The sequence below is a fragment of the Branchiostoma lanceolatum genome, chromosome 4 (genome assembly GCF_035083965.1).
Source record: "Branchiostoma lanceolatum isolate klBraLanc5 chromosome 4, klBraLanc5.hap2, whole genome shotgun sequence".
Taxonomy (NCBI): Eukaryota; Metazoa; Chordata; class Leptocardii; order Amphioxiformes; family Branchiostomatidae; genus Branchiostoma; species Branchiostoma lanceolatum.
In genome coordinates, this window is record NC_089725.1 from 16,397,337 (window position 1) to 16,421,900 (window position 24,564).

The 24,564-nt window shown below is 42.5% G+C and overlaps 1 protein-coding gene across 4 annotated transcripts; it reads right to left on the reverse strand.

Moving 5' to 3' along the window:
- Window positions 1-834: 834 nt before the first annotated feature.
- On the reverse strand, window positions 835-23,733 carry LOC136432915 (cyclic nucleotide-gated channel alpha-3-like). 4 transcript variants are annotated; one of them, XM_066424557.1, is made up of 26 exons: window positions 23,095-23,733; window positions 18,707-18,734; window positions 16,059-16,092; window positions 12,022-12,044; window positions 11,648-11,840; window positions 10,518-10,595; window positions 10,052-10,129; window positions 9,475-9,582; window positions 9,251-9,356; window positions 8,922-8,957; window positions 8,624-8,702; window positions 8,234-8,333; window positions 7,549-7,613; window positions 6,946-7,024; window positions 6,400-6,518; window positions 6,079-6,171; window positions 4,958-5,054; window positions 4,645-4,753; window positions 4,333-4,370; window positions 3,955-4,064; window positions 3,755-3,824; window positions 3,434-3,489; window positions 3,124-3,147; window positions 2,651-2,798; window positions 2,430-2,465; window positions 835-2,041 (listed from the first exon to the last, which is right to left on the reverse strand). In XM_066424557.1, exons 1-26 carry the CDS (start codon window positions 23,117-23,119, stop codon window positions 1,535-1,537), a joined length of 2,439 nt encoding a protein of 812 aa, XP_066280654.1. In that variant the 5' UTR covers window positions 23,120-23,733; the 3' UTR covers window positions 835-1,534. The 4 variants fall into 4 exon arrangements, with proteins under 4 accessions (XP_066280654.1, XP_066280655.1, XP_066280656.1 ...); XM_066424558.1 differs by lacking the exon at window positions 8,922-8,957; XM_066424559.1 differs by lacking the exon at window positions 2,430-2,465.
- Window positions 23,734-24,564: the final 831 nt, after the last annotated feature.

The following is a 24,564-nucleotide window of genomic DNA, read 5'->3' on the forward strand; positions in this document are numbered from 1 at the left end:
TTGGTGTGTCTACCGATTGGCGGTGACTGTGCCGGGCGGCTGGCCGGCAAAGTTTGACTGTGTATGGAAAACTCCCTTGATCCAACAAATGGCTTTTTTCACTTATGTCCATGGTGCTGAATGGAGGATTGCATGACATGCGTTTTGATAAGAAGTGTTTCTAAATTAGCAATAGAGATATTATTCGGGATGCACTCTACTTAATGACGCTACGAATGATCACAATAAAGCATTATCTTATGTTTCACGGGGTCTGTTTTTAGCTAAAGCTAATGTTTCACGACAACGAACCGACCGTAGACATTCTCCCGTTACCAAGGGGTGGACTCTGAACTGACGTACATCCAGTTGGTAATCTAATTTCTACTGCGTTTCAACAATTCTAATAAAGCCTGTGGGTGTTGTAGTGGTACATCTCACGCTTATCAACGCAGCTGTGACCTTAGTAGCCTCCAGTCTGGAACGAGATTAAATTAAGCTGCCTTGATATCATTGGAAAGGCTGGGGCTTATTTTGACCATATAGAATTGCTCGGCTTTTTGCTTAGCTTCTGCACTAATATTGTGCCAAATGGGATAATCATGATCTGTCATGCTATTCAATGTACGTTAGTGCAGTTAACAAGGTACTGTATCGCCTCAACCGTCACCACAAAGCGCCCGTTCCCTCCGCCACCTGTACTTACCGTTAACGTCATTGCTCACACACGTCAGTTTCCACGTTAGCCGGGTAAAAGCACTCAGATATCTTCGAGACAAAAGAAATGACCCAAATTGTGGCTGGGAAACTATCCCAAAAACTTGGTTATTGTTTTCGTTATTTTAAAATGCCAGAGCAGAGGTCATCTCTATTTGCACCGAACAGTGAGCAGGGTTACACGAGACATGGTTGTCTTGTTTTAAAGCAAATTAGGGAAAGGAGAAAATGGTCCTGTATGTTTGAAATGTTAAAACCTCACAGATTCATGATGACGGGACCAAACCACGTGACCCTTAAATGGAAAAATACAAGGAAATCATTATGCTTACTGGTAGATTTTGATACCACTTATTGACAGAAAGGAGCGTGCCCATTAACGGACAGCCCTGTCGTAAGACCGACGTGGTCTCCCAAACATTACAATCTTCCGTCCCGATATCTGCTTGAAGACTCCATCAATGGATTTCTGAGCACAAAGGGCAGCTGCTGCAGCCATTAGAATTACAAGCATCACAAGATTCAATGACTTTTTGTAGCTAGTATCAAGAGGAGGCGACAGGATTGTATACGTCTTTTGTACGAAACAAGACTACACGATTAGATAACAAATACTGGCCGATTAATTTTTGTACAGAATACATCCTGGCCACGCATTTCTCTCGGCGACTTTTACTGTCACAAGCTGACGACATAGCTACGCTCAACGCGTTAAAAGTACGTGAACGGGAAAAGAGCTTATACGTAAACAAATATTCAAAAGGACGATAGATTGACAAACGAAGACTAGATTCTAGCAAATTGGACAAGTTAAGATCAAACACGAGTGGTTATCTCTCTATCGTCCATCGAAGTCGCTTCCCTCCGTGGTGTTACAGTCTGTCGTACTTCCTGTAAGTTCTGCGGTGGTGGAGTCTACGCGCAACCGCCCCACTTCACTAGTCTCAGAAACATAGCAGCCTTCTGAGGTCTCCGAACTCGGCATCTCCACATTTACAGAAACTTGGGCCTGCTTCTCCACCCCGTTGACGCAGATAGCGGGCACCTCTACCCTCCTCCGCCGCCGAGAACGTCTCCTCCGCCGCGGACTGCCCGCGGACGATGCGCTGCTTCTCCGTCTCCTCAGTGGGCGTGCATGCGGGGGTGACGGGACGGCTAATGCAGGGTTGTGCTGCTCGGTGTCCGATGCATCACTCTGCATTGGACTCGTGAGTTCGCCATTGAGCTGAGGCATGGATGAGAGTAAGCCAGCAGAGTCCAGAAGACTTTCCAGGACAGACACCCGCCGTAACGCCCGGGTCAGCTCTGTCTGCCGTCTGCTCAGCCGCCGCTGTAGATCGTCACACTAGACAAAAATACTTCGTCTGAGAGGAGGAGGGTGTTCTTTTAAAAGTAGTATAATCAAATTATCAATCCTACGATTACTGAATGATGTGTCCAATGATGGATAAAATCAAAGGGCTAGAGGTGTATATGAATGCCCTAAATGTAATTGATCAGAATGTCTAAGGTTGATTTTAGTGTTAACAAAAAACACACAATGATAACAACAGAATAAAAAAAAGGTACACAAAATACTCTAATCTTATTGGCCAAATGATAACTTTGGAAAGCATGCCACTAAGGCAAGAAGAGCCCAGCATGCAAAGAAAACCAATGGGTAGGAATGAAGGGAAGGAAAGAAAGAAAGAATTACAACAAAAGTTAAAATCACGTTGTGACACTATTGTTACCTTTTCAGACAGACCTCGAACCCTTTCGCGTGTAACCTGTGTGTGAGTCAAAAACGAAAAGAAATAATGATGATACAATGTAGAAATTGTTGGCATCTTCGCCATCAGAGTAGTATGTGCCTTTCTGTAAACTTTACCACATTCACTTTCTCAAAGAAAAGAACAAAATGCAACTAAAACTATGTATTAGATTTACCTAGTATTGGCTGATATTGACATACCTGACTGTCAAATGTACGGAGTTCCTCTATGATACTTCTCAGCTCGGCTAGTTCCTTCCCCGGACTGATCCCGCTCGTGCTCCCCCCTCTGTGGGATTTCCTATTCGTACTCTGGGACGCCTCAAAGCCGTCAGCATCGGTCGCACCTCTGCACCAACATGCATCACGTTAACATCATTCAACTCCAGAGTCGCTAAGCGACAGACACAAAGTGCTTCTCAGGGATATTTCTCAGATTCTCCCGTCATCATTTCATGAATGCCTTCTTTGAAAATATGCACTTACTAAAGCTTCGCTTGTGTTGTGTTGTCACCACAGAATTTAAATGACATGATTCAACCCAAATGATTTGGGCACTAAGTACATAAATGACTGACAGATCTAAACTGGTCTCAAAGAAACGTCATAAGAGTAAGAACAAGTACAATTTTTGTGTTTGAGAATGTTGGACATTGGCTATAGAATAGGCTTACCTTGCTTCCTTATTTTGTCCAAGTCTGAAAGAAGAACAGTGACAAGGGTTAGACTTAGTTTCTATCTCATAAAAAAGAGTTACAACACTGACAAGATATAAGCAACGTTCAAACCTTCTGACTTCTGAATCTACCGGCAGTGTAAGATGACTGATAGAAATAATCGAAATGGTTATTCTAAAATTCCATTATGCAAGCAATATGCTATACTTGTAACGTATTACATACACCCTATTCTCATCAAATGACCCAAAATACATATCAACATAGGGTGAAATAGATAAACAAACAAACAAAGAAACAAACCTACCTTTCCTTGGCCTGGGCTTCCAGGAGCTTCTTAGCATCCGGGTACTCAATCAGAGCCTGGAAAGGAAGAGAACAGCTTATTCAATGCGAGCATTTCTCTTTCAACTCTGAAATTGACATATTTTCTTCCTCACCTCCATCTGTTTATGAGACATATTCTTCTCTGCAACAATCATCTACGTCATCGTCACGAAATCATGTTGATATTACACGTCACTGTGTCATATGTCTAGTCTATTCAAAACATACAAGGTCATTAAATGGTGCTTGCATGATACAATACAGTGAATCCTGAGTAAAAATGAGAGGCAGGCATGCTTACAGACAAAAGGTCTTTCCGGGAAAGCACGAGCAGTTCCGAGTATCCAAGAGAAATGACGTCAGCAGTTCTCCTAGGTAAAGGAGACGAGGAAAATAAAATCATCCAATAGCCGTTGTAAGTGAAACCACGTCAAATCAAAATTGTTGCGGAATTTCTGTTCAAATACAGTACCACGTTAATCTCTTCTATCATGTACTCACTTGTTGCCGCCTCCATCCAGTTTTAAGACACTGATCTCGCCGAAGGAGTTTCCTTTGGTCAAAGTCGCCACCACCTTCCTCTCCCCGGTAGTGTTCTCTGGCACCAGAATCTGGAGAACCAATCGAGTGAGATCGTCTACAATTCACGGAAGCCAAAACAGGCACAAGGCAAGAAGGTCGAATTCTGTGCTGGGTCAGTACTCATAGACCCAAACCTTGCGAAAGTCTCGCTATCAAATAGTATCATAGATAACGTTGATTGTGAACTAGGGTGCGCTGGAGTGGAGGTACTGAAATCGTATTAAAAACATTGCAGCATCAAAGATTATGGAGTTCTATAGGCCAATACAATAGCAAGGAGATATGTCGGCCACTTACCTGCACCGTACCATGGTTTATAATGTACATCTCACGGCCTGTTGGAAGAGGGAGGATGTGTTAATAGGTCGCGATCCAGGTACTGCATTCAGCATATCAAACTTTGCCTTTGATGTTTTTGCCATGATGTTAAAAAACGGAGGTCTGATAGTGATAAACACATCAAATCGGAAACGCTTATAATTGTGCATTCATAGAATAAGAGATGTGTCAAAAAGACACACTAGTTACCTTTTTCCTTTATTTAGAGGTCAAAGTTTATTTCAGTACTCCGTGTGAACAACCATCTACCAGAGTCCTCACGGTACCCACCTGTCTCTCCCGTTCTACAGATGTAGTCACCAGGTGAGTAGATCTGGGAGCGCAGCTTCAGTACCAGCTCACACAGTAATCCCTGCTCACAGTCCTCAAAAATCGTCACCTACACAGGAACATAGTCACGTTACTAACGTCTCACGACAAGTCGTCAACCTTGTGTCTGGTGCCTTCCTGGCTTCTACTAGAACACAATACGTAAGAAATCACTGCTCTCTCGTTCTGTCCCTTTTTTATGCATTCATTGGTGGGCTTTATTACTCCTCTTCAATGTTTCAACCCTTCACCTGAAAAAGTGAACTGTCCCTACCTTCCTGAGTGTCTCCAGGTGCACGTGTATGGCTATCTCTGCCCGAAGTCGCTCCGGTAGCATCTCCAGTAAAGACACCTCGTCCAGGGCCTGTGTTCTGCACAATGACACAAGTATGTCCCGTTGGACGCCTAGTCGTAGCAAATCTGGGCACTATCATCATCCTATACAAGTACGAAATCGACAATACATTCCTGTATATCGACAGGACGCTCCATCATCATGTTTGGAGAACACAGTGCCACTCTAAAACTGTCAAACAAGTCTAGTTACGTTCTACACTACAGTGTAAACAATGCTAGATTAACTGACTTGCAAAACTTTCAGGAGGTGAGCTATTGACATGTAGCGGCTGGATCAAGCTGGATGACTCAGAACTCCCTAGATTCATTGTTACACAATAGCAACTACAACCAGGAGAAGGGGATTCGGGAATATGTGTCGGTAGAACAAGACAGATTTGCATTAAGAGTCATGGTTACCCGAAGGTAACACGATTGTGCCGGTAACGCTGGGATAAGAATGATACAGTGATGACGTGGGCGGGGTGATGTATGAAGCTAGTGATAGAAGGTTGGATTAGGCTTCACACCTTCGCCACTACTCTAAAAGGATTTGCTCATTTGTACCGATGGTTTCGCTCGAATTTAAAACACTGCAGGACTATACATAAAAGGCTAAAGGAAAAGTCGACCAGAATTGAAGCGCCAAGACTACGGCATGTTGAAATCCGTCTGATGCATCATGCCTACAAAAATTCATTTAGGGGCACCCTACTAAGATCCATTTGATTGACATGGTGTATTTAGAAGATTATGGCATGGTGTGGTTTGGACGCCCCTGTTTCTATCATCAATGTCAAATAATTGTTTAATAGTCAATGTCAAATATGCAAAGTACACACAGGAAATAAAAAAAGTCTATATGATTCAATTGTACTGATCAGCGCAGATAAAGAAGAAGGCAACTACAAAACAAACAGGGGGGCAAGCAAACAGCAAAATCTTCTGATGTCACTATTCCGTCGCTGAAATAACGATCTAACAGACCATGAAAAGCTACGTCTTAATCAGAAACAACGGCAGGAACATGACTGCAGTGCCTTAGTAGACCAGTCTTACCTGTGCCAGGCGTAGCCAGCCCACCTCTTGACACGACTTTGCAGAGCCTCTGGCACTTTTCTATGCGTCATATACAGCTTGATTGAGTCCATCCTGTAGTGGCACAGGGGACGATTGTTAATGTTAGAAGATGTTATCATGACCTTTTCCGAAATGTGCACATCTCCGGCTGGAAACAACATTTAGATGAGAGGAAATTCAAAACCACGTTTGTTGATGACAATCAAAATTATGTGTGGCCCACAATTACATTCCGGTATGAGACAACAGTTTAGTTTTCTTCTGGACAAAATAGCACGTCATGGATAGCGGGATAATCACCTGTTTTGGAAGTCAGTCCTGGCAGCATTCAAGTTGCTGATGACGTCACCCACGTTCCCCACCACAGCGGCAAAGACAAAAACTCCGATAAGAAACGTCACTCCCGTGAAGATGTACTCCTGGCGTTAGAACGGGATAGAGCGGACGTGGGGAAAACATTACTTTTAGTGTCCCCATTAAGGGGAAATGTTGATAATTGTAGTCTTGTGTATTATGACAGGAACTCTGCAATTAATCACTCAAAGAGCTTATGCTAGTCCCTCAGATATGTAGTGATTTATTACTAAGCTTAAATATTGTATCTCAAGGTTTGTAAAATGATTGATGAGCACTTGTCTATCCCAACGAAATCATATGGGAAATCAAGTTTATGTTTCTTTCGCATTAGCAGTCTGATCTGCAATGATAGGGACAACGGGATAATAATCATTTGCAACACTATACGATATTAACATTGGAGGTTATGAACACCCTATATACTAGTACTATTGTAGATTTCCCATCCCTGGCAAAATCGGACGCGATCTTATCAAAGGAGTAACTCACCAGGTTGGTGACAGGATTGGAAGCTCCCCCGATGGTGGTCAGAGTCATGGTGGACCAGTACATACAGCGGATGTACTTACTAAGGATAGATTAACGACATATAATGGATGTTTCATTTCAAAACAATCAAAGCTCAAAGGAAGAGCGTCTAATGACAACCCGACACCACATTCATAATTACTCATTGGCTAATGCTATGGTCATGAACAGTTGGAAAAAAGAGGCCCGGCCAGCTACTGTGCGGGCTGTTTTTTGCACTTTCGGGCGTGGCCTCTACGTGACCCCGCGAGACACCTTGCGGTTACAGGGCTATTTTGGGCACACCCCGGATATTTTGAAAACTCGCAAATAAAATCAAGCCGGGACCAGGTGACCAAAATACGCCGTAACCTAATCGCGAAAACACTGTTTCCGACAGTCCACCGGGAAAAATTTGTGGCTTCAAAGCCAGGCCGGGGCTACACCCCCTACGGGCACCGGTGTAAATGTGACCACAGCATTATTGGGGACTAATGAGGAAGTTGGATTCTCTGGCTTCTTGCTGATATAGCAATTATTACGAAGAATTGTCTAGTAAAAGAGAATGAACCAAATTTGGAATACCTCGCGAAATCTCTAAATGCAGGTGCAGATGAGTACACCCAATCATTGGTTCCAAGACCTTCGTACTGAAAAGGGAAATTAATATCAATACTTTTAGTACCATGGAGAGGAAAGCCAACATCATAAGAAGAATGACACTCATTACTTTCTACTACTCGCTAGCAATAGAAACAGGACGCACAGCAGCCATCATTTCAGCACCGTGGACATCTACAATATTGTCTTGTGTCGTCGCTTTTTACTATCAACTTGAAGATTGAAAGGAGATAAGATTTTACCAAACCAATTCCCCCCCAAGCTGTAACAGCCCTCGGTACGCTTACAGAATTCATGGCCATGTTTGTTTTTCCTACCGTTTATTGCATCTTTACGATTGACAGGCACTATCGTCAACAGCGAGAGGACGTACAATTAATCTACAGATCTACAGTTGCTAATATTAGAGTTGAACAACACTTCAAAGGGGACTCTAGATATAACTCCTACGTGATAAATTCGAAAGAAGTACTCCTACGTCCTACAGATGTTCTTGAAAGGCTTTAGTCTGTACTAGGTCGATAATACCCCTTCCGTCTCTTTGTCATTTGCAAAGCTTACCATGATTTTTCTAGGCAATTTTTCAACGCCAGTATGCATTCCCTGTGTACCAGTAAGAAGATAGGACAGAAGTTCTTAAGGACTGTACCTCTGACAACATGTAGTAGAAACACCCCACCCAGTGGATCACTACACCTAGGTACATCGTCAGCTTGAATGCACGAAGTCTGTTGGGATTGCTGATACGGCTGGCACAGCATGGAAGAAACAAACAGTTACAGTCTTAGCTTCTTTTTCGCTACATATGGGCATCCCCTCAAAATTAGATACACTGACTTTGATTGAATGGGAAAACACGTGCACCAACACAATATGGCGAGTAATATCCAATCCTCATTCCACATAGATGGTGGATGGCATTGCTTTACCAAAACCCCTACCCATCACCTATTTTCATCCACAAGTCACAATATCAGAAGAGTGCAAACGAAACCATGTCACAACAAGTATATCGTGGGTTAAAGTAGTTGTGACGTACCTGTCTGTGACGTCAAAGAACTGAGCCAATGAGTGGAGTTTTAACAGCCGAGACAGCCTGAGCAGCAGACAGGAACTGCCTGTTACACAGGAGAACGGTAGTGTCGTGAGAATGATGAAATACAACATATGTGGTGTTGAGTCGGATTCCTGAAAGCTATTTATAGGTATCTTGTAATAAAGCAGTTTTCCCATCGGGATTGTTGTCTTTCCAGATAGACTCTGATACTCGTTTAATATAGAATTTCTAATGAATTTCAGAGCATTTTGTGCAATGGAATAAACGTCAAAAAGTGTACCTGACAGTTGGCTCCATGTGTGAAAGGGAACAATTCCTAAAGAACACAACATAGTACGTAAGTTGGCCAATTTTTGATTGCTGAACAAAGGAGGGCTGCAAGTTCTTGCTGGATATCCACATTTGGTACTGGTAGTCGCAGGTAGATCCTTTAACGATCGGGGGTTAACGATGCTTATGGTGATGTTGTTTGCATGTCTTAAGTAGTGGTCTATGCCAACTTAATGGAGTTTTTATGTACCCTTTGGCAGTTGACCAAAACTAACGACACGGTCTTCACATCGTCTAAAACATCGAATGGCAACCAACAATAAACCTGATCTTACTCACCAAGCATGAGGCTGCAGACGGATTGAAGCGGGAGGATGGCGAACACGTCCCTCCAAAACCACGGCTGGCTTCTGTAGTGTGAGGACAACTTGTACGGATCTAACACCTGCACTCGGTGGCAAAATATGGATTTAGCGTTCACCGTCCATTACTCTTTAAAAAAATCATTAAAGTAACATCATTAAGTTTTGCCAAATCTTGACGACAAAAAGGTAGATACATACCAGCATGCCTTCTTCTAGGTAACCTGTTCGGTGTTGCACTAGCAAATCCAAGAAGTAAACCAAATCACAAAACAGGTCCATCTCACACAGGACCAGCTGGTGAGCACCCTGGACGGGGTAAATTAGAAGGATTAGTCACAGAATCGGTCCAGCTCCGCCAGCATCGTGTGGTAATTGTGTTGTTTGTCTAGCCGGCAGCAGATATATCAAGGATAGGCACGCTAAGTCACGCAGCTTTTCAAGTAATAGGAACTTCTGATGTTCTGATGGGATCAAAGAACTGCCGCAAATGAAGGAGACAGAGCTTTAGCTCTTGCAATATCAAACCTAGCAGGTTGAGCGATTGACCCGATAAGCTTCCTTCAGGTATGCAACGTCTAGTGGAACAGTTAACACGTGCATGTTACAAGTATTCAACATGATCTGTTGCAGATAGTGTGATGAATGTAGTAGAAAACTGTGTCAAACCGTAATAGACGTGGAATTGTAAGTGCCATAGTGTAAGTTTTTCTTATGACTAACTGCATTTAAAGTTAGCCGTTGGTTAAACTCTACCCCTGTCTGGACAGATGCTTACCTCCTCGCGCATTTCAACGAAGGCAAGGCGGAGAATAATCACCCAGTAATTGTACAGTACCGCCAGAGCAACTGCACCCTGCGGAGGACAAAATATCCCTGCCACTGTTCAAACAAACTTGGGTAATTTATCAGCGGAGCACATATCAAACATCGCGACTGTAAATTACATATGGCCGAAGCTTGGCAGAGAGCCATCGGCTGCGGGCTGCCTTATGGAATACTTCTTCTAGAAGTTGTTTCATTCATGAGTTCATGTCTCAGTCTAAGAGCACAAAGCTTTTAAAGACAGATAAGGTATTAAACAAATAGCAAAGTTTTTCTCTTTTTACAGCAGTATATCACATATAGGAGGAATGAATATTCTCTTGATTTGCCATGGTAGAAGTCTACTATACGATATAAAATAACCTTGATTCATGAATGCCTGAAATCAGTTGGTACTACAGGTAGAATATATGACTCACCATCCAATAGTAAGCCAGGTCTCCGTCAGGGTCAAGCACAAGGTCGAGTTCAGAGGGCAGTTCAGGCAGCAGTAGGTCCTGCAGGGTACATGGTAGCAGTGCTTGAAATAACAACGGATACATAACAAGGGGAATCGACAATAAGAAACTTCTTTGAATTATAAAGAGCTTCTTCTAAAGAAGTACTTTCTTGTTATAAAAACTGGTTGGACGACTGGGCTAGAGCAAGCTGAAAGGATTTTGATATATGATCTTGGCAGGAGATTGAGTTTGAAATAACAGTAATTTCATACGTACAGTCTGTTTTCTGTCAATCTAGAACCCTCAAAATGACGGAAAAGACGGGACACTCCAACAGTGCACTATTATGTTCACGCAAGCTGTAAGTCTAGACATGGGTCATGATGTATGACCGATTCTCCGGCAGTACAGAAGACGGATAGGTGTGGCTGGACGGGTTGATTACACTGTGCAGATATCGGCTCTGACGCATGTGGACAAAGACGAATTTTCCTAAACAATAAATCATTGGCGTCGGTGAAAGATAAGCCGACGGACCCATGCAGCCATGATACATGAAGTGTATAACGTGTAAGGTCTAACAACCTTAGCACATACCGTGAACATGAAACAGGAAAATGTGACCGGTATAATTGAAATGTCGATAATATTTTGATAGTCTTGACAACTGTAAGATTCAAATCAAGCCAATGGAGTACCGGAAAAAGCTTGATCCATATAAGCACTGTGCAGCTTGTGCTAACTGCGTGTCTCCACAAATGGAGCAGATGCGCTTAACGGTGCTAAAACACAAACCTGGCTATGCAATTTAATAGATTTGAGTATTCCATGTGTTATGAACATCACCACAGAATCGGACACTGCCCTATGGTTCACTTGTTCTGATCATGAATGTTAGGTTCTTATTATTGGACACGATTGACAAATAGTGTCTACTTTGTCCTTATTATGCAAATTTCATAAACACTTGAAGCAACAGACACGTTGAACTGCCCTAAACTAGTCCTTGGAGCGCGACGATGTACTGGTGAACAACACGAATATGAAAATGCATTCCGTTCAGCAAAACCTTTACCACAATTAGCCGAGCCAGTCGCACTGTCACACACCTGGTCGACTAGGCTCATTTCGCTGTCCCTCTTGCTGCTATGGCGGCGCGTCCGACCTTCTCCGTCCGTGAAGACGTCGTCTGAGTCCGCGTCGTCCTCCATGTCGTCTGCCCGCCGGCCCTGGTGATGTGCGGAGCGCGCCCCGTCTTCCTCCCGGGAGTCGCTCTCCTCGCCGTCCCCGGAGAAGCGGTCACTATAGTGCGCAATGGAGCAGCGACGGACGCTCGTCGTTAGATCGACGCTACTTGGCATTCTGATCAGATGGAACTATAAGTACTCAATATTTTGGGGAACCTGTACAGGTTTAAGATATGACGCACTCACACAAAAATACGATTTTACGAGTTGAATCGCAAAGAAAAGCCTTAACGCACCTCCGTGACAGCATCCCCAGGCTCTGCAGGACACAGGATAAAATACAACCGTCAGTATTACAAATGGGAAAATAAAAACCCAAGAGGAGTTTACGCGTCTTAATTTTTGTCTAACTTCCAAAAACGAAATCTCAAGGACTACCACTACTTCTTCCCCATCTTACTTCCAAACATACACATACACATGCACATGCACATACACATACACATGCACATGCACATGCACATACACATACACATACACATACACATACACATACACATACACATACACATACACATACACATACACATACACATACACATACACATACACATACACATACACGCACAGGCGCGCGCGCACACGCACAGAGAGGGAGAGAGTTACACATACAAGCTCGAAAGGTACACGTACACACTGTTGCCGCCAATGTTAGGTACCTTGGCAATGTAACCAGCGGTGTCTGTTTTAATTTCAGCAGAGGTGATCGTGTGTGCGTCACTGCATTATACCGGTCTGTAGTTATCACAGCCTCCTATCTGTCACAACCATTCATTTCAGCTTTGTAAGAAGCCGGCGGCGCAGAAGGCGTCCATTGCTGTACGACTGTGAGTTCTTCACATATAGGACTTGCCCCAAATGACGCCAGATTATGGTGTTTAGTCTAGTTATGCCGATTATAGTTCACACAGGACACAAAGCTTGGCTTATTTGCTGAACTACTAAGTGTTCGGGATTACATGGGCTATTAGGCAGACAGTCGAATGACGTTTCATGCTCAACTTAGATGTTTTGGACTGACAATGCTAACATGTACTTTACCTCAGACGTCCCGCTTGTTTTCATGTTCGTGACACTACTATTGGAGGGGGCCTGATGACGTGACCTTTCCGCCTGCCCTGCCCACTACAGGTAGCGAGGAGCTAACAGAATCTCGGGAATTTGCCAGCTTAGTGATACAACGTTACTTCTAATATTGACATTTCCCCTGCTATCATGTCGCAGGTGTCAGTCCTACAAGTCCGGTGTTATTCTGTATCCATTCAATATTTGAAGCAGAACTGATGCAGCTGTATCAGACATTAATCACGAAATTATGTCAAGCAAAGGACAGGGTCGTGGAATCTAAACAGCAAACGACGGCACAAATTGTCATGAATGCCACCTTTAATAAGGATTTTTTAAAAACTTTCAGAATGGTTCCTGGTGCAATCAGGAACATGACATCCGAGTGACCAAGTCTAACTATGAAATGAATATTGTCTGATTTATGGAAGCATTACTTCTGTGCGCAGTACACATATGATCGTTCAATCAAGATGATTATTTTACAATTAGGATATAAGTACAAAATTAAAAAAAAACATGGCAAAAACGTGACATGAGAGGGTGGGGTTGCTTGCTTGGAATTCAATCAAATGGAAAAGGTCAGTTCAGGGCGTAAGGACACGAAAATTGCTGTCTCATATTTTGGGTTATGTCCTGCATAAACACGTTCCGAACATTTTCTAATAAGCTAGCCATAGCAGCTAGGACACGGGCCTGCCGAACAAACCTGTTCCACCCACCACCACATGACTGCATGCTGTATGTAATGCTGAGAAATCCTTGTATCAACATTTAAGTGTAGGTTATCCCACTAATGGGATATTGAATCAGACACATCTTTACGATGAAAGTGTCCCCAAATACCCCACTTAAACACCTGTGTGGTAGTTTCCATAGAAACGCGGATTCGTCCATCTCCGCTTGGCTTCAACATCAGATGTCTGTGGCACATAAGACATTTTGTTCCTCAAAACAAGAATGTGCCTGGTTCGTGAGGAACACAGACAATCACGACATGGCACCCGATGTATTTCCTGGAAACTTATGTTTTTATTCATTGAAATGTCAACGATGCAATACTGACTACAGATGATTTAGGTTACCACAACAAACTGGAACACCCACCTAAAGAATAACACAGAATCACTAGGTACGCGCTTTGCACACGAAAGGGTAGTTGATATGGACCTCCAAATTTTAAAAGGTCATACGAAAGATATAGACAAACAACAAGTCGTGTTGTCGAGCTCACTCCATTAACACTGAGGCTGTAAAGTGGTTCGGACTGGAGGGGACTATCTGGCTTTATCTGCCTTCATCTGCACGATAAGAAAGTGAATCCTACAGATAACAAATTATCTTTGCGCAGGTGCCATGTGTAAGCGGCCCTCCTGAAAATGAACGCTAGAGATATTCAAAGTTGCAGAATGACGACACCAATGCAGACGGTGTGGTGAAACGTGGGTACACCTTGACAAGATATCTAAAAGACATGACAAAATTTGCCACAATTTGCAGATGGTTTGATAAAACTCACTACCTAACTGTTGCGGGGCGTATAGAGCTGCACGGTTTGTTAGTCTTCTACGGGACAGTTAACGATCTGGTAAGCACTTACCTTATCAACCGCCGTGCTTACACGGAGAAGGGACATGTCTAACCTTCTCGAGATCCCCAGGTCCAAATATCCATGACAGCCATTTAAACATTCGCGTGTCTTCGAAGATGTCTCCACTCACTCAGAGTTTCTGTATGTATCAGCACTAAGTCACCGCTCGATAGTCACATTTAAAGCTAACTGTGAACCGCGGGCAACGTTACAAGTAAGACTGGGTGGTGGACGCTGCGTCACTATTCACCGCCACAGATTCGGTAACGTTACGTGACGTCATAAGGCTGGGTGCTGCCATCAACGCACAAGCTGTGTGGATTTGTGAAAACTTGATACGTCATTTTGTTTTCCCGTGAGGTCGCGTAATTGGGACCTTACATTGACTAAACTGAGCATATTGCGGTGCAGTTATTATTCGCAAGCGACAATTTGAGGCGGATACGCACACATCTCCCGCACTTCAAAGGAGTAAATTGATTTGAAAAGACGCCCTTATTGCGTCACCCACGGCCAAGTGTTAACCATAATGGGGACAAGGGTTCTTTTCCTTCCTGTACCAAAGAATGATTATAAATCAGATCAACCATCCGATATGCTTTACCAAGAGACTAGCAGTTGAGCTACGGGACTCGTTCAGCCTTGTTTCAACATAGATGCATTCCAATTTGTAAAATGAGACGTAACTACGGTTCATGTAACTGTCACTGGAAACACTATTCGTAGGTCTTAAAAAGCCTCCCCGGTATAGTCAGACTATTGTTGCACATGTTGACGAAAAACTAAATAAAACTTTACGATTTTGGCATTGTGTAAATCCTGGAGTGCCTCAGTTTCTAGCCACTCTGCTAGTTTCGTTGATCTGCCAGATCTGTCCGAAAACCACGACAGCAGAACAGTACACACACACCCTCTGTAGTATTTCCGTGTGTGCCATATTCTAACCTTTTCGATCATTTCTGTTTCCGTCATTTATCTTTGTCCTCCATAGCAGTGTTTGCTTGGCGTTTCATATAAACGCACAATACCTACCGGTGGAGAGCATTGCAAATATACCAAAATGTAACAAATTGGTTGCTATTTGGTGTTCATCAAGTCTGTTTTCCCATCCTGCTCTGTTACACCAGCGACCCGTGACCAGCTTCTCTCATAATCAGCGAGTCTCTCCTCTCTACAATGTCTCCCCAATCTCCCTTCATGTATCACTTGATTCACCCCGAGACTTCCCCGGGATCACGCATGAACAATTTGTCTCTGAGAAATCGACGACAGGTAAAATTCATATATATGTTATCCGTTCTTTCAACAAAGCTGGCGCGCGCAGTTGGAACGCAGTTCGGTGTGTTTTGCACATATACTGTCAGTCAGTGAGGCTGCTAATGTTTCTTTTAACAAGGAAAAACAAGGAAATGCTTCATTTCCTGGGTATTTTTGTTTTGGCCCCAGATCAAAGTGTACCTTAGATAATGTAGCGCCAACCGCTCCAAGTATTCACCCTCTTTCTTGATCCGAGGTTGTTGCCTTATAGCATTCTTCTTAGACTATTACAAGACACGCTCTTAAAACTTTTTTTCAATCCATCAAAAGGTATCTAAAAACTTAAATGTGAATACTCACCCCTGTAGATGACCTCTTCACGGGACTCTGCCGCCTGCACGAATAGGAGATTGATATCGAGGAAGAATTAGCAACCACAAGTGAAGTATTCCGTCAGTTACATTTAAACTATGTTACTGTTTTTGGCGACGCCTCAGGGGCGAACCAAATTGATATATATTGTGTGCAGTTTGCAAGAATTCTAGGAATTGTACAGGAATGTGAAAGTCCATGGGACGATAACTCAAGAATGCCTGGATGTATTGTCTTCATATTTTGTAGGTGGGTTGGTCTGTGCAAGACCTTAAAATTATTGGATTTTGGGCCCCCTAGCAACTTTCTATGGTACCGCAGGGGAACTTTAGCTTTTCAAATCTCGTGTTCTGAACATGCTATGGTCATGATTTTTAAGTGGTGGATAGCTCTTTGTTAGGAAAATAGGTCCTGTAGATTTTGACCCCCTAGCGGCTTTCACTTGAACTGCAATAGCTGATTTGCAATTAAATTGCAATAAACTTTGAAAGAGAATAACGAACGAAGGGTCTGACGGATCATTATAATTTTTGGTGTGTAGATAGCTTAAGTGATGATTTACATAATGATATGCCAATTATGCAAATCCATATCTGATTTGCATAATCAATGAGGAAAGTTTGCAAATCAGCTGCATTCCATTATAGGACTCTCAAACACATGACATATGTAACTGAGAAAGAGATAAATATCGATAGATATCAATTATGTAAATAAATACTTAATTTGCATGATTAATGACAAAATACTATAAATCCATAGTGGTAAATGATGGGGATTTCATTCTTGCACCATTTGGAAGTTAAGTAAATGTGGCCACTATCAGACACAAGCCTTGCATATGAGGGCCTCATTTACATAATTTATGAGGAAATGGTACAATATACTTTTTGTGACTTTCGTACATTGGACAACTTTTGTCATTTGGGTTGAGATGGTGATCAACTGATATGATTTATGCGAGGTCCTTATTTGCATGTGGGCTAAAAAAAAACGAAAACATTAACAGAGACCACCGTCGCCATGGCAACATCTTTTTATGTTGCCAATCTTGTTACTCTTCACCGTTATCTGTAATCGCGTCTCTTCGGGAAAAGCTAAAGGTTACTTTTGGTCAAATGACTCTCTCGTCTGGAGATAACGCGCGCGGGGAAGGTGAGGCTAACGTCACCTTTACGTCTAGTTAATATGAATGACGAAGTAAAGCTGCGCACAAAAGAAGTGGTTAGACTGTTGGAGAGATTGCCTATCAGGTCATCACCTGCCGAAATTGACCGGTTCACATGAAACATTTAATAATCACAATTTTCCAACCTGTCCATCGATCAAACGGTCTTGCGGTATTCCAGTAGGCCCACGGCGTAATTGCTTACCGATAAAACGATGTCTGCATATCTAGGTTTGTAAGCTCATTATGATCAAGGTGACCAAGGCCTTGTCATTTCTTGTATGTATTGTGATATTAGTGATGATTCTTTATTTGTTTTTAAATGTACTCTGGAGGTGTTGGCCTTGTAAAGGATGCATCGATCCTGTTGTCAACACCTCTCAGAATTTTATTCTGTGAAGCTTAATAAATAAATAAATAAAATAAAAAAGGCCGAGTTTCGTATGCCCAATGCCCTGGCTACTGACCGAATGTGACATTTGACCGTTAAATAGAGAGGGAAAGGGTGAATTCAAACTGAAGACCAAATATGAGTAAAGTCTGGAGATACATTTGCCTGTCCAGCTCCGTGAAATTGACGTTAAATGTATGAGCCCTAGCTATCGCACCAGGCGCGGCTTCCATAGAGAGATAACGCTACAGCGAGGTATGTATATGTACACAGGGCCCATGGGCAGAGATAACAGGGAGTCCGAGAATTGAAGGGACTCACGATTTAGAGGGCTCTAACTTCATAAGAATTCCCGGTTGAGTACTTTTGAACGTGGTAAGAATGTTGAGCGTGGGTTTTAAGTACCATTTTTGTCTCAAGTTAGTGTGTATTGTTTAAAATCCTGTATACCTGTTCGCTGAAAGAAAATTTGATTTTGTTCATGTAACGTTATGACTTTGACCTGATATGTAAAGGCAAGTGGTTATACATGGCAAGGTAGGTTCATGATACTAAGTTAGGCAGATATACAACTACCGCCATCGCTGGTACAGCGAAAAAACGGTGGGAAATCATATTTTCGTCTTTATAAGTACTCTGACATAAATGTCTTGCAGCAGTACTTAGAAGCTAATGGCACTGAGAGTCCCACGATACTGAAAAGCGATGCTTTCTTTTGTAGAACACCCGCTAGCGCTAGCGATGTGCAAGGCGAACGTTTATTCAGAAAACAGGTCACACGTGTAATTTGTAAGTCTTGGAAGGCCAAATGATGTTGTAACGTTCTTGAAGTAGATACCAGAGAAGTGAAAACGACAATGCAAAAAGGTTAGAGTAAACGTCTCCTCTAAGGAGCAGGCAATAGATTGATGTTACAGGGGGATATCGTATATATTGTATCGTTGTGTTCAAGAGACTGGCAGCCATGATCCCCTCCCTTTGGATCTTTACAACTCTCCGGCATATAACAACAACACCACAGCCAGCACCACCACTATCAACAACAACAATGACACATACATGACATGAGAGGTTTACCTTTTGCTTGTGGTCCTGCTTGTCGCAGCTTACAAATAATGAAAAAACAACAATCAGCAATGAATCATGTTGAGCAATGTTTCACAGAATCACACAACGAAATCTATACAACAGGAAATATCACTCTTATTCTGTGCTAACGTGATGTAGTATGGCTACCAACCTTGCAATTGTTCATCATACCAGTAATTAATTACTTTCGATATATTTTCTGTTGGGACATTTTGTTTGAGTGGAAAAATACAGAACATGCCCCTATAACCAAAGTATTGGCGTCATTTTATTTGTCCTTTTTCGTCGAACAAGTTTTATTGCAAGTATTCCGACGTTATTGCACACATTTATTGCTCATGTATTCAACTTCCACTCTTAGCTTCATGTTTGACAACGCTAGTGGGCACTCATAGAGCAGTCTGGTCAACAATATCAGACCCAAGAAGCAGCTGGCTTGTTCTCAGTCAGGTCCAAGTGGAAGTATTTGGCCTCTCAGTACCTGACCGGCTAAGCCATTGCCTAAATAGAGAGAGCAACTTTTAGTTCCTTGTGCAACTTTTAATTCCTTGTCGATTTTTTCTACGTAGAAATACGAGAATTCCAGCTCGCTCCCGCCATGTCTTCACTTGAGCAAAACATGATACAGAAAATAAATTGCAACTCTAGCGTTAAAGTGACTTAGCTCGCTCTATCCAGCTGGAGGTCTTGGTGATTATTACCTTCGCCGAGATGGTTAGGTTTTTCCGAGCGTGGTTCTGTGTGTCTGTGGATACGATAAGTCGAGAATGCCTGGATTGTCTCAATATTTGGTATATCGGTCATGTCGGTAGGTCTTTGTGAAATCTCAAACTGACATTTGGGCCCCTAATTTGCATGATTAACGAGGAAAGTTTAAAAATCCGCCGTATGTGGCACCTAACATCTGTCAGTCTACATATGGGGCAGATATTCCCCTTCTGACAGGGAGTGTCCCCAGCTAGTGGTCAAAACACAAAGCGATAGCTATTACTGTATACAACGTGTTTTTGATATGTGGATAGCAAAAGTGATGCTTGATATAATGAAATGGTGATTATGTAAATCAGAATCTAACTTGCATAATTAATGGTGAAAATTCATAAACCCACTGCATTCCATGAAAGGACTTTCAAAAAATGTAACTTATGTAACTGAGAATTAGTAGGACATTAATAGGTAAGTTATGCAAGCGAAGACCTGATTTGCATAAGTAATGAAAAAATATTGTAATTCCATATTGGTAAATAACTAGAATTTCATACTTGTGGCAGTTGGAAGCTTTGTAAACGTGAACATGGTTGAATATGAATTATGCAAATAAGGTAATTATTTGCATAATTGATCAGAAAATGCTCGAATAGCCTTCTTTGTTAAGATAACACTGTCATACTTAAGACAACTTTTGCTATTTGGGTGGGGAAGATGATCAACTGATATAATTCATGTAAATTATTAGCTTATTTGCTTGATGAATGAGAACCACACATAATACATCAGTTGAAAACGTTAAAATCATCTGTCGAAGGTATAAGGTCGTGGAATTCTAGTTTGCTTTTTTTCCGGCTTTAGATAGCTAGAGTGTAAAAATTTTTCCGGTTCGAGAGTGATAGATATTGAGTTAATACGTGTTGTATTCACCAAAACAACTCCTATCATGCTGAGGTGTGTGTTGCTTTGTATGATCTGGGCGTACTGCCTACCTCACTTAGGTTTACTCAAAACCGCAAATATCAAGTCTCGTATTCAACATGCTTGCAGCGCGGTTTCAGTAAGCATGATTAATTACACGTCATAGAGTGCCCAGATCTATGGCATGGTGCCGCTTATTATCTCATTCTGAGAGGTGACCTTCCGGTAATTTGTCAAACTCCAATCATGAGTGAGGACAAATCTGTCTGCCATAATGGGTCCAGAGATATTTGAACAAAGTTTTGTGCGCGTCAACCAAACAAGGTAATGCCCTAGGCTTTCTGTGTGAAGTGACTAAAGTCATACAGTTCCCACACGCTTCGCCGGCAAACATCCTTAGCGACAAATTGACAACACCTGAAGCCCGTCACGTGGAAACCCGGAGCATCTCTGGGCGTCACACGCCGAGTTGTTATTATACAGGAGCAGACATTCACGTCACTAACACCTGCTCATGTGGGATCTCGAGCTGCCATGACAAGGTCAAAAATAGATAAAAGGCAAAGCAATAATTATGCATGGTATCGATACTAAGCGGAAACATCAATAGCCTTTGTTAACCGGCAGGAAACACACATCAAGGATTGAAAATCAAGACGAAATGTAGAAATGGTCTGCAGATGAATATAGTATGTAATAATGTTTATATTGTTTGTATCTTGATTACCTCAGCCGAGAAGGTTGCGTTTTCGTCAGCGTTCGCGTGTGTGTCTGTGCGTGTGTGTGTGTGTCAACACGATAGCTCAAGAATACACCTGGTTCCTTGGTATGTGGGTAGGTCTTCTTGAGACCTCAAAATGATAAGATTACAGGAGACGATTTCGTTTCCATCTTTGAAAGAGAATAACTCAAGAAGGGGTAGACGGATCGTCATGACATTTAGTATGTAGATCAAAATCATCTGCTTATTATGCAGATCAGGAGCAAATTTGCATAATTGATAAGGAAAGTGTATAAATCCGCTGCATTCCGTAATAGGGCTCTCAAACACGTGACATGTGTAACTGAGAAAGAGAGGAGTATCGATAAATATTAATTATGCAAATGAAGACCTAATTTACATAAACAATGACAAAATACTATAATTCCATATTGGTAATGATGGGGATTTCATTCTTACAGCCTTTGGAAGGTAAGCAAATGTGGACGTTATCAGACATAAATCATGCAAATGATGGCCTCATTTATATAATTCATGAGGAAATGATAGCGTGGCCTTCTTTGTTAAGATAAGACTCTCATACTTTGAACAACTTGTGTTATTTGGGAGAGAACATGGTCAACTGACATAATTCATGCAAATGAGGTCCTCATTTGCAGAATAAACAAGGTTAACATCAGTTGGCGAAGGGATGGGGTCGTGGAACTGTAGTTGTGTGGAGTTTTTTTTTGTACCTCAGGAAGATTAGCCTCTTACTGGTCGTTTGATAGCTAATGGGGTGAATAAAGTATCCAAGAACCCAAGACGACAGAGGCACCTGTCATCAGCAAATGTTTTATTTTGTGATATCAGTTTGCCAGTGTTTGAGACTGAGAGCAACAAGCCTAATGTTTTCAGCCTTCCAAAGCACTGACATTATTCATTTGTGCTGCTGTTAAAACGGGTCAAACTAGTGGCGCGTCCCCTGGCGGGAAAACGTTTAAAAAGCGTATCTAGAAAACGGCATGGATGGATACAAGGTGACAGTCAGAAACAGACCTCCCAGACAGTCTGGCATCGGCATTTTCAGGTTGGCATATTTTCCTTTTTGCAGAAAGTTAGAGAAACACTCATTTGTATTGACAGCTTTAGCATGGCACCTATCCTCCTGCTCGATTCTCCAATATTCTGGAGTGGCCCTAACCCTCAAGTCCGCACGGAAAACATCGGGCATATGCTGGCAGCTATCTCCTATATACTGCTGGCAAGTAGTATATGCCTGGATTTCGTGCGGGTCCCTATCTCAACTTTGTTTCCTCCTTCAGTCGGTGCAAACATGGAGAAAACATTTTCAGGCAGACACAACAACGAAACGCTTTGCCAACAACATTCTGCGCTATCCGGCATTCTACTTCACTGATCGGGCAAAGAGCGTGGTTATGCAGTCACGTGGCTTTTACAGTTTGCCTACGACCATGTAAAGCTGGAAATCCAATTTGTTTCATGATATCTTGCTTCGTGACCAAGGGTTTTACATCCCACTGATTTATTCATTACCTCAGAACGGTTTACCTAACGGGAGTGAATAACACCGAAAAGACGCCCATCTAAGGAAAAATGTAAGCCATAAAACATGTCTTAAAGTAGTAGGCTTTAATTCCTTCTATCAAATCCACCGAACCACTTTTTCAGAGCGGGTGGAGTCAAAATGTAAACATTAACAAATGACGGAGCAGATATCAGCTCACCCAAAAATTGAATTTCAAGTATCGCGGCCGTGGCTTCTATCTTGTAAGAGACTGCATGCTAGAGCAATCATACCACTTATACACGGCCACTGCGTGAGAGTGGTACGAGGCCTTTCTCACCACACATAAAATGCTGATATACTAAATTTCATATACAGAAAATATTCATACAGTGCAAGTATCTATACCCTCATTTGGAGCTAGCTAGCCATACATTTATAAATCACACAGTCCAAACCACTGAAGTGAGACCAAACAAAGTGGAGGAAGCCTAGACACAGACGTTACTGTCATCCCACCTTTCCAAAATGACCTCATCAGCATCTTGAGACCAGGTGAATTCCGTGTAAGCCAGGTAAATGATGCAGACAGATGAGTTCCCCAGAAGAATAGGATGACAGGATGCTCCTGACGCACAGACTGATGTTGTTAACGCAGACCGTTTAACTGTCACGGAGGGCACGGGGAAGGGTGATGGCGGCTTATTTGGCAGAAGCAGATGGAATGTTTAGTGAGGAGGATCAGCGCGAGGATTTCGCCCACAAAGGTAAACGATGTTACCATCGAAACACCCACGCACCGTATGACGTTACGCCTTCAAACGGCCGTGCGACCTGCGGTAAGCCACCTGTGGAGATTCATTCCTCGCGCCGGCGGAAAATGAAGACAAAGAGCTCTTGAGTTGAGTGCAATCCATTAACAGCCCTGTTCTGTTCAGTGCGTTTGCGCAGTTCATCGACCATGGGCTGACTAGTGTCCTCATGTCATGTGTGCTCAGGTCGTGAGGACTTACGACCGAACCGAACCTCTCACCACACTAGCCAAGGGTCTCTACACGGGTCTCTCACCCCACCCCACACTTCATCTCGCTGACGACAGAATCTCCAATCCCGCTTCTAAAGATTTATCTTCCCCCTACGAGACTAGGTTTCTATTAGTAATATTGACCCTGGTATTGCTATGTCTAAGGAAAAGGATTCTCTAGTGGCAGTTCATTTGTGCGTCGGAACGTTGTTTGCTGATATAGCTATTCTCCATCTCCACTCAGCTGGGCTTCTGACGTCACAACCACCTGTGACAGGCACAGATAAGGACTTCAGCTGACGCAAGGGGTACTTGAGTAAACTGGAATTGGACCTGTACATGATTGATCACATGCCTTCAATAGTTTATCCATTAGACACGCTAGGTAAACTCACGCAGACCGCAAAAGATATTTACCGGGTACAGGTTGTTTTTTCCACATATCAAATATGGCAGTGTGGCGTCTGTGAAATCAGGGCTATTTCCGCCCGTACGTAAGCGCTTTCATTTCCAACATTTGTAACGGGTACAATTTACGTTGCAATTTTAGATAAGTACACAGACTGTGAAGAGTTCACTTTACATCACAGACGTATCGGGGAACACATGTTCAAGAATTTCAAACTATGCAGTTGCCACGCCACCTCCGACATAAACCTTTGGCTGCCATATGAATAGCCAGACTTGTGAGTTTCTACGTACGTGACTACGCCTAAGTGAGTTGTGTTATATGTGGAAATACTGAGAGCTATTGCATTGATTTGATTTGATTTGATTTGATTTGATTTGATTTGATCTGATCTGATTTTATTTTATTTGATTTGATCGTAACATGTGTGATTGTCAGACAGTTGGAAGCCTGTCAAATATCACCCAGATGAGGTAACTTTGATATTGATAAATATTCCAAAAGCTGCCTCTACTCAGACCGATGCTTTCTCGAGCTCATTGATTTCGATCGCAAA